A 10,295-nucleotide genomic window follows, 5' to 3' on the forward strand; every position below is an offset into this window, starting at 1 on the left:
AAGAAGGGAAGAAGCATTCATTAAAAGAAAATCAATACAGATAACCTCCACCCTTTTGGCTCCCAAACTCCACCCCCTCTCAATTTAAAGATGACTCCAGCTGTTTGGGCTTTTAAATGCCCAACCCAGCATCAAATTAATCTCATTTTGCCAATGCACAGATACCCACATACTGTAATTAGAAGGCTATTTGTTAAACTTACAACAGAACTAACAACTCATGAAGAAAACAAACTTTCTGGTGTTTATTTTCTGCATATCCAATGAATAGCAGTCCATTCGGGACTGGATATTCATCATTAAAAAAAGAGAAACTGAATTATGCTAACATTTCATCAGTGCCAAATGCTATTGAATAGCACTGTCCCTTTCTTAAGAGTGAGTTTTGCAGGGTATTTTATATCAAAATCTCAAAAGCACCAGTCAAAGAAAGTGCAGTGGCAAATTCAGGGGAGTATTGGGTCTCCGTAAGCACATTCCTCTTCTAAAGCCAAGTTGTAGTATCTTCCTCTTCCGCCTTTGTACGCGCTGGTCACAATCCGAAGCCAGCCACGCTCTCCCTGGAAGACATACATTACATAAACTCATATAAGAATATTGAGTTCTTTGGCATGTCAGGGTAGTACCCTAAAAATACTTAAAATCGTGGACTGTGTGTAAGATAAAACAGAGCAGTTGGGTACAGGGTATAGAACTACATATAATCAAGAAGTAACTGTTCCCAAAGAGTGAAAAAGAAGTAAAGATGTCACTAACCCCTACCTCCATATGGCTTGTTGATGTATTTCACAGCTAGAGCGCTCATAGCCTGCCCAAAATCTTTCTTAAAAAAACCAGATGTAACTCAAAGATCTCCTATTCATAATCTCCGATGGACACAGATGAACATTCAGTATAGGGTTTTGTACATTATACTAAACCACAATGGGTAATTTGTAGCCTTCTTGGCTTAAGCACTGTACATTAGATTCATATATCATATTCAGCCAGACTTTGCTTAAAATACTTTTGTAAGCAAATTGTGGCTTGGTTCAGATGCAATGCTTACCCATAAACCATGGTTTATAAGCTACTATGGCTAAATTCATGCATCATTAAACCACCCATCAAACAAATCTCATTATGACTTAGAATATCAGCTACTATACAGCTCAGTAAGCAGATTTCAGGGATGAAAATAGTTTGCAGAAATGTCCATTCTATTTTAATAGCTAATCTGGAATGTATATGCTGTTATATTGCCACAGTTCAGCTCCATGCAAAGTTTGGGCCAGCTGGGCTAAAACAAGAGTTGTAGCTGCTAGATTTCTGCAGTTGAAAGCAGGAGAAAAATAGCAGCATTAACTGAGCTCCTACGGAATAAGAGAGCAGCATTTGGTTTAGTGGATCACTTCAGTTTATTAGCCTGCTATCAGGAGTGTCCATGGGAGGGGGGACAAAAAAGTCAAGATGTCAGTTGTGAATTCTGAGCAAAACTCCACCCCTTAGTGTTGCATGAAAGGGCAGGGCTTTAAACCCGTGGTCTCAGGCCCAAGTCTTGACCCCATGGATGCCCCAGGGATGTTCTAGTCCCTTCAGGCATGGCCAGATTTCCCTACCCACTTCAAAAAGTGCCACCACATGTCTTGCTGCTGATAAAGCATGCAAGAGCCTCCTCTGCCTGCAAGAACAAGCTTCCCCACCCTGGTACCCTGAAGAGGTGCTGAACTTCAGTTTTCAGAATCAAATCAGCTGCAGGGAAAGAATCCAATTACAGAAAATGACTTAAGATGAATCACTGATGACAAGGATCTTGTCCTTGGAAAGAGCTCAGCTTTTTCATGTTTGTTCTACTGCTTCTTGGAAAGTCTAATCAGCTATTTGACCTCCTGGAGGTAGACATCTCACCTATGCAAGTGGAACCAATAGGTTTTGTCACTATAAACATTTCAGTCTTGATTCGGAGATGCACTCCAAGTGCCAAGAGAGAATTTCACCTCTGCTGAGCTCATCAACTCTGAAATAAGTCCACAGGTGTCCAGGGAGGAGGCAAAGGACAACATGTGTATGGCATCACTGTGGCCTCCACCTGGTTGTGCAATGGCCAAATTTTGCTGGGAGCTCCTCAAGAAGTTTAAGCTTTAAGCTATGCACCCATTGTGCCAAATGGCTCTTTATACCAAGTGGGGGACTTTTCCTGCCCAGCTAAATACTTAAAAAATAGTAATATACAGTCTCATATTGTGTCTTCCTTACCCAGGGGTCTCCCCAGGAGTTCCGGACGATCCAATATTCTGTTCCATTTTCTACCCCCCAACCAGCAACAGAGACTATATGATTTATTATAGGCAAGGCATGGAATTCTTCATACAGGCCTCCAGTGTATTCATCCAGTTTGGAAGTGGCCATGATCCCGCAACTGCATAAAAACAAAAGGCAATAATAAAACTTCCAGGATGCTACTGAAAACTAGCAGCTTTCTATTTGTGCCTTAGACAACATCGTAAAATCAAGGACCTTGATTAAAATCCTCCTCTCCTCTCCTCTCCTCTCCTCTCCTCTCCTCTCCTCTCCTCTCCTCTCCATCCCCATGAATTAACATTTTGTTTCTTTTAATAATACAGTGGTACCTCGGGATACGAACTTAATGCGTTCCGTGACTCTGGGCGTATCCCGAGTTGGTCGTAACCTGACGCAAATTTCCCCATAGGGTTCAATGTAAATCCGGTTAATCCGTTCCGCCCTCCGAATTTGGTCGCACCCCGAAGCAAATTTTCCCATAAGGTTCAATGTAATTACCGTTAATCCATTCTGGCGTCTGCGGACCACGCATCAGGGGCGGAAGAACGGCCGGGCGCCGCGCCGCGCGGCGGGAAAAAGGCCGGGCGTGGCGTGGCATGGCGCGGCGCGAGAACAGCCGGGCGCCGCGCGGCGCAAGAACGGCCGCGGACCACGTGTCAGGCGCAGAAAAATGGCCACGGACCACGTGTCAGGGCGGAAAAATGACCGCACCCCAAGGTGGAGTTAACACATTGAGGTAAATTTTTGCGGCCGGAGCTGGTCGTAACCCGAAAAGTTCGTTAGTAGAGGCGTTCGTATCCCGAGGTACCACTGTATTAGTGAATTGCTTTTAAACCAACCAAAGCTACTGTACTTCCAGTTGACACAGAAAATGGTAACTCCTTGCTACTATATAATGGTTATCCTAATTCTTGTAGCCTAGATGTGATATGTCTAACAGAGAGTTTGGTGCAGTAGTTAAAGGCGCCAGGCTAGAAACCAGGAGACCATGAGTTCTAGTCCCACCTTAGGCACAAAGCCAGCTTCCTTGGGCCAGTCACTCTCTCTCAGCCCTAGGAAGAAGCTGAGGGCAAATCACTTCCAAACATCTTGCCAAGAAAACAGCAGGGACTTGTCCAGGCAGTTGCCAGGAGTCAACACTGATTCAAAGCACCTCATACAAAAAGTGTAACAGATCAACTGAAATCATTCATTATTTGAGGGCTTCTGTATATTATCTAGACCAGAGTTTCTCAGCCTTGGCAAGTTTAAGCTGTGTGGACTTCAACTCCCAGAATTCCCCAGCCAGCATGCTGGCTGGGGAATTCTGAGAGTTGGTCCACACATCTTAAACTTGCCAAGGTTGAAAAACACTAACCTAGATGCTTAGCATAAAGCTTGCATTGCTTTACCTGATTGGTCCATTTGCATAGATTTCCGCCATCATCTTCTCTCGACCACTGACAGTTCCATAATCTCCAACTTTCCAGAGAGTGTAGTTTTTTATCACATGGCATTCCCCAAAGGTAACACATGTTCCACATTGGTTAAATTTCTTGCATTCTATAAAAATCAACAAAGAAGTCTGACTGACACCATAAAATTGTCTTCCATCCAAAAGATAACAATGATGAAATGAAACATTAGCAAACGTAGTGTTATAAATATGGCAAATAAATAGCTTCAGGGCCAGTTTGCTGTGGTGATTTATGGCATCAGGCTAGAAACTGGGAGACTGTGAGTTCTAGTCCTGCCTGAGGCACAAAGCCATCCGGGTGGCCTTGGGCCAGTCCCTCTCTCTCAGCCCTAGGAAGAAGGCGGCAAGGAAAAACCACTTCCAAAATCTTGCCAAGAAAACTGCAGGGACTTGTCCATGCAGTTGTCAGGAATAAAAAAACTGACTTGAAGGCACCAATATATAATATATATAAAAACCTACGAGAGACCTGTCTTGTTAAAAGAACAAGGAAGTGTAGTATTCTTAAATAGTCTATGGAAACAATCTCTAAATACCTGCACCAGATGTTTTTGACTTCTACTCCCAAAATTTCCTAGGCTGGAAATTTGTCTAACATTTCTAAAGGGGACCTAGTGTTATCCTAAGAACTTATTTCTTTTTATTAGATGTATATTCTATTTTGCGTGTCTCAAGGTGGCGAGCAGACCTAACACTCCTGCCTCCTCCTCCTATTGTGGTTATTTTCCCCACAATAACCATCCTAAGAGATGGGTTGGGCTGAGAGTGACTGGCCCAAAGTCACCCAGCTGGCTTCCAGGCCTAAGGGAGGACTAGAACTCAGTCTCCTAGTTTCTAAGCCAGCACCTTAACTGCCACATTAAACTGGTTGGAGAAAGCTATTCCACAGATACTTCCAAGAGTGTTCTTCCTCATGATCATGACTCAGAAAGCTGGGTAGCTGTGATACATCTCGAAAAGCTTGGAGACCCTTGGTATCCTATAAGATGTCCCCTATTCTTTGCAACCACATTGCAGTGGAGTGCTACATCATCCATCAGAGCTTCCATGGATGTGATGGGGATAAAGGTCCTCTGGAGCTGATTCCTGTCTGCAGATGTCCACATTAACACATGGATATCAAAGGATGGAGATGCAGAGGTGAGAATACTTTCAGGTTGCAATGGGAGAGGACTAGGGTTAGGGTTGCCCCATTCTCTCACTTTGATCCTTTGCCTGGTAGTTGTTGCAGGTCTCATCGGGGATGCCATGCTGGTGAGCATACTCCCATACGCCTATGTGGTCTCCACCGTGACAGGTCCCTGCCTCAGCGCAGTCAATGACGTTCTGAACTGAGAGGTAAGCAGAAGGCCAGACACCTTTCTTCTTGATGTTGATGCGATCTGAGTGAAAAGCAGCAAATAGGAGGTATATGGCATGAGTTGGGGCCTTCAGCAATCTGGAGTTCAAAAGATGCTTTCTTCTGGGAAAAAAGGGAGCAGCCAGCCTTTGGGGGATAAGGGACCCATTTCAACTTTGAAACGATGTCAGGCTGGGCTAACAAAATGGTGGTCCCACTGACAGCCTCCCATGGGGTACTTTTACTTTCTAAGAATAGTCCTGGAACCTTTGTGGGACCTTTCCCATCACGGGCAGGCCCAGGATGGGGTCAGATATTCAAGATAGCACCTGCCTGATCGAAGCCCCACCCCTTTTTTTTACATGAGGTAGGGCTTCAATCACACGCTTGACTTTTTAAACATCCTCCCCGTGGCTGCTTATTGTAAAAAATGATCAAGCACCTTTTCCACCTTGGAGTGGGGGACTCCAGATGTACAGAGTTCACTTTGCAGAATTTCACAGCAAGGGGCATGCTCTGAATTCTTGAACTTGAAACCCCCTCATTGGGAGAGTACTCCAGTGGGGAAAAGCTGCTTTGCAGCAGGCCAACTTTCCTTTATTATGGAATTAAAAGCATATTGTTTTTAAAAAATGAAATCCTGCGGGACAAGGAATTACTTGTGGTCTTGTGGGAGCTGACCACACACCCAGTGCTGCCTATCCCTGCTCCAGTTCTGTAACAGGGCAAATTGTTACAGCACTGATGAATCCCCTTCTGGATTACAGTCAGCTACTCTTCAATTAAACAGAATTCACTTCAGAACTAGACTTTGGAAAATGATGAGGATGTGATGCTAGGGAGAAGTTATAGAAGCAGGAGGGCCGGTGGAAATTGGGGGCAGGCTTAAGGAAACAGAAGATCAACTTGGGGTCCAACCCACTGAGAACAGAACTATTCACTACTGTAAGGTTAAACTGAAACAGACAGGAATGGAGCCTCTGGAGTCACTTCCGGTGAGGAATGGCGAACTGCAGATTAGTGGGAGGCACTTCCGGTGAGGAATGGTGTTCTGCAGATTAGTGGGAGGCACTACGACCAAAAAGGCAGCTGGATGCTGAATCCCGACTGCCAAAATTCTCTCCAGATTAAGGAGAGATCTTGAGATTATCCATATGTACTCTGGACAGCTGGTTTTTTTGTGAGTCGCATAGGACAACTACATACCCGCTAGGGCACTAGTGCTGCCGTGGGCCCAGCAAGATCCGCAGTACTGGGGAATGTGCTGGTTTCGAGTGGCGCTCACATAATTGACTCCGTCTCTATTTCTCCAGTCCCAGCTCTTGGGCAGCTTAGAGATATCCAAATATTCGTGAGGACGAGGGTAGGTTCTGTTAAGAGGAAAGATGAGGATGTTGGAAAGGAGAACCAATTAATACTTCTCCCCCATTTTTCTGGGAAAGAGGAATAATGAGTTCCACCATCGCAGGAAGATTCTACCCATTTTTCCACTTAGTTGGCAATTGTGTTTAAGCTTCTCGTGATTATATTGCCTTCCAGGCCTGCAAGCTAATACAAAAGTTGCAAAACGTTTGGGGAAGTTGCACAAGGAAGAAAAGCATCAAAGACTAAGATGTGACACACAAGAAAGTGTGTGTGTTTTGTGAAAACCCAAAAGCAAACTCAGTGAGTCAAATGGAGACAGCAGACGAGCACAAGAGCCTCTGGCCACCCCATTTATTATCAATAATTAAATTATACTTTATCATCATGTTATTATTACACCATGCTAATGGTGATGGTGAAGACACTAACAACCTTCATGCACAGAATGAACTATTCTTTCTTAGACCTTTCCAAAGCCAGAATGTTTCAGCAAGGATTTTCTGTGCATCCACCAGGGTCTTTCTGAGGACCAGGCATTGGATAGTGAGATAAATGATAATGCTGGTAGCCAGCTGCTGGTCAGCTTCTCCTTCTGAGAACATCAGCACAAAGTCCAGGATCTCCCCAATGTTGATGCCCTAAGAAAATGTTTCTGGTTCTTTCCGGTGACCCACCAACCGGAAGCAGTCCATGGGTACTGGAACCTGTCTGTCTAGCACTTCATTTTAGCAGGACCAGGCAGGCTAAAATGGTGGGATTTGCATCTGTTTGGAAGGGATTGGACACATTCACGGAAAATCCAGGTATTGCTCCTCGGCATGCTGGTGTGGGAGGAGGGGTGTCCATGGGGTAGGGTAAAAAATGTCAAGATGGGGGCTGTGATGGTGCAATGGAAGCTCCCACAGTGCATTGCATGCTGCATATATGTGTTGCATGGCTGGGTTGAAAGAAGATGAGCACAATTTTAAAATTGGAGGAAGAAACATCCATAATTTGCACTATGCTGACGACACTACTCTGATAGCTGAAAATGCAAATGATCTGCAAACTCTAGTAACAAAAGTCAAGAGCACAGTGAAAAAATGGGACTAAAATTATACATAAAGGACTCCAAACTAATGACAACAATACAGCAACTAGTCTTGGTGATGAAGACACTGAAGTGGTGGACAGCTTCTGCCTTTTAGGATGGACTATCACCAGTAAAGGAAGTCAAGAAATGTGCTGCAGACTAATATTTGGTGGAGTACCAATGAAGGCCTTGGAAAAGATATTCAGATACCATGATGTGTCTATACCTACAAAGATCAGAATCATGGAGACAACAGTTTTCCCTGTGACACTCTATGGAAATGAAAGTTGGACTTTGAAAAGGATACAAAGAATATTGGGACTTTTGAACTTTGGTGTTGGAGAAGACACTTGAGAATACCATAGTTGGCCATGAAAGCAAATAAATGGATCATAGAACAAATCAATTTAGGGTTCTCTCTTGAAGCAGAAATGACAGACTCAAACTATCATATTTTGAACACATTATGTAAAGACCTAGCTCTTTTGAAAAGTCCATAATGCTGAGAAAGGTGGAGGGAAAGAGAAGAGCAATCCAGCAGTAAGATGGACGGGTCAACTACAGCAGCAAGAGCACACTGTTGGAAGACCTGAAGGGACAACCTGGGGGAAATCCATCCTGAAGAAGGTTCATCTATGTGGTTACTAAGAGTTGACCCTGACTTGATGGCACATAATCTGATCAAATAGTAAACTGAGAAGGAAGGAGAAATGTCTGGCTTTGATTCCTGTTTGTCACAATCTTGTGTAACTAAAAGAAAAAGAATGGAGTTCAGGGAGAGGCCATTAGATAATAAAAAGGGCAAAATGAATCCTATCTCAGAAGATGAGGGAGGGAGCTATTCCTGACTCAGAGCAGAAAGACAGGTTTCCCTCTCACTCCTCTCAGTGATGAAAGGAAGTGGGGCAAATTAAGTACCATATTTGAGAACACCATTATGTTGGATCCCTTGATGTTTGACATGGATCCTAAGTAGGACTGGTCCCTATGAGTTGAGGTATGCAAAATTACTTTGTGCAGCTATGCATGTGCAGCCACACTGTTCTCTGCCCTTGTATTTAATTAGGCTGATATTTCTGGACATCATATCTAAGGAATAAAAGAGCTAGTCTGTTAATTTGATCCTTCCCATCAGGGAAACAGGGCAACAGAAGTACCTGCATGGGAAAATTCCCATGAGGGAATTCCAGGGCTCAAGGCTAAACAGGTAATCTTCATTTAGTGACCACAATTGGGGCCAGCAACTTGGTCATTAAGTGAAGTGGTCCTAAGTGAAACCACAACTGTGCTTATGATCTTACGTCAGCTTTCCTTTGGTTTACAGACCTGTGAAGGTCATAAATGCGAGGATTGGTCACAAAGTGACTTTTTCATCACTGTGGTAACTGCAAACGTTTGCTAAATCAGACAGTCGCTAAATGAGGACTACCTGTACTAGGAATTTTTTTAAAAAGGCATCTTGGGTGAACAGAATGGCAAACTGCTTCTAAACTGCTGCCATGAAAAACCATATGGATATGGCTTCATAGTCCACTATTTTTTTATTTTGTTTTATTTTTAACCAGCATCGTTCACAAATCTCCTCTTCCTTGGTGTTCCCCCCCCCCCCACCTCCTCCTGCAAAGCTGTATGTCATACAAGAAGGGCCCTTGGCTCATCCTGAGTAAGAATTAAGCAGCCTTCCAAGATCGCTCTGGGCGTTGAAATCCCAAATGCTGCTGGATTGACCCAGAAGCAGGACGACCAATTTCGCAGTGCCTCTTGCTTTGCTCTGACATCCATTTAACCAGCGCAGCCAAACCGCTTTCAGCTATTTCTACAGCTGTCATCAAAGGGTTCCAGTCCTGCCGGTTAGCAATTAGGCTGTAATCTAAGGCACGTTTACTTAAAAATAAAGCAGCGCTGGACGCAAAGGTTGAATTCATACAAGATGCCTATTCTGGTTGCTGAATTGCGCAAAGCACGGAACCAGAAAGCGCCCAATGGCGGGGTTCACGCGGCGTGTTAAGCCCCTCCGCCCCCTACTCAACCAAGCTTAGCACACTGTGCGAACGCATCGCTTAACCCGGTTAAGCGGGTTATGGGAAGAGAATCAGGGGAGCTTTACGAGGGACATAATTGGGGATCGCATTGTCGTCTCCATGACTTGCAGCAGGAAGTTACGGAGAGAGGGAGCTGCCCATATTGTCAGCACGGGCTGGCAGCAGCTCCGCAGGGTTGCGGGCACGGGTTGTTGCTCTCCCCCGCTCGGGAGTGGCAGAAACCGGCCCGGGAGCGGAGGCGCTGCGTGCCCTGCAATCCGACCCTCCAGCCTCCTCCCGCAGGGGGGACCCCCTTCGCCCGCCTCCCCCGACGCGCCTTTCCGCCCGATCCGGCAAGTGCCGAGTGCCCGGAGGCTGCCGCGCGCCCGCAGCCGCAGCCGCTTCCCCAGAGCCTGGACCGCCGCGCCCGCGCCGTTCCCGCCGGGAGCCGGGCTGGGGCGACGGGGCCGCGACTTCGCTGCCTTACCGGAGGCCGGCGGGCTGGCGCGGCAAGGGCTTGTGGCAGCTCTGCCCTTCCTGGAAGTAGAGAGCCGCGGCCGCCGCGGGGAGGGAGACGCAGGCGGCCAGCAGCGGCGCCAGGACCAGGGCCGGCAGCAGGCGAGGCGCGGGCATGGCAGCCTCTCGCGAGCCGGGGCTGTGGCGACCGCCCCTCGCCGCCCGCTGCTTATAAGGGACCACCTGGCGTGGTGTGTGAATCACAGCCGCCGCCGCAGCAGGACGAGCACGCACACGAGGGCACAC

General features: G+C 46.1%; 1 protein-coding gene across 1 annotated transcript; it reads right to left on the minus strand.

The window, feature by feature from the left end:
* Nucleotides 1-81: 81 nt before the first annotated feature.
* On the minus strand, nt 82-10,295 carry LOC103065568 (cathepsin Z-like). The gene is made up of 6 exons (XM_088153935.1): nt 10,021-10,295; nt 6,282-6,445; nt 4,939-5,118; nt 3,672-3,822; nt 2,236-2,398; nt 82-560 (listed from the first exon to the last, which is right to left on the minus strand). The coding sequence occupies exons 1-6, from the start codon at nt 10,164-10,166 to the stop codon at nt 447-449; spliced, it is 918 nt and encodes a 305-aa protein (XP_088010061.1). The 5' UTR covers nt 10,167-10,295; the 3' UTR covers nt 82-446.

The sequence above is a fragment of the Python bivittatus genome, unplaced genomic scaffold, assembly GCF_059951505.1.
Source record: "Python bivittatus isolate LINGU-HERP-01145 unplaced genomic scaffold, Pbiv_v1 ctg000700_np1212, whole genome shotgun sequence".
In the NCBI taxonomy this organism is placed as follows: domain Eukaryota; kingdom Metazoa; phylum Chordata; class Lepidosauria; order Squamata; family Pythonidae; genus Python; species Python bivittatus.

What these genes read in the sequence shown, in the direction of transcription:
- LOC103065568 (XM_088153935.1), bottom strand. Translation starts at nt 10,166, where the DNA reads ATGCCCGCGCCTCGCCTGCTGCCGGCCCTGGTCCTGGCGCCGCTGCTG. An exon ending in CTACCAGGCAAAGGATCAAA is followed by an intron (nt 3,823 to 4,938) that starts GTGAGAGAATGG and finishes TGATTTTTATAG; the next exon opens with AATGCAAGAAATTTAACCAA. An exon ending in ACTCCTGGGGAGACCCCTGG is followed by an intron (nt 561 to 2,235) that starts GTAAGGAAGACA and finishes TATGTCTTCCAG; the next exon opens with GGAGAGCGTGGCTGGCTTCG.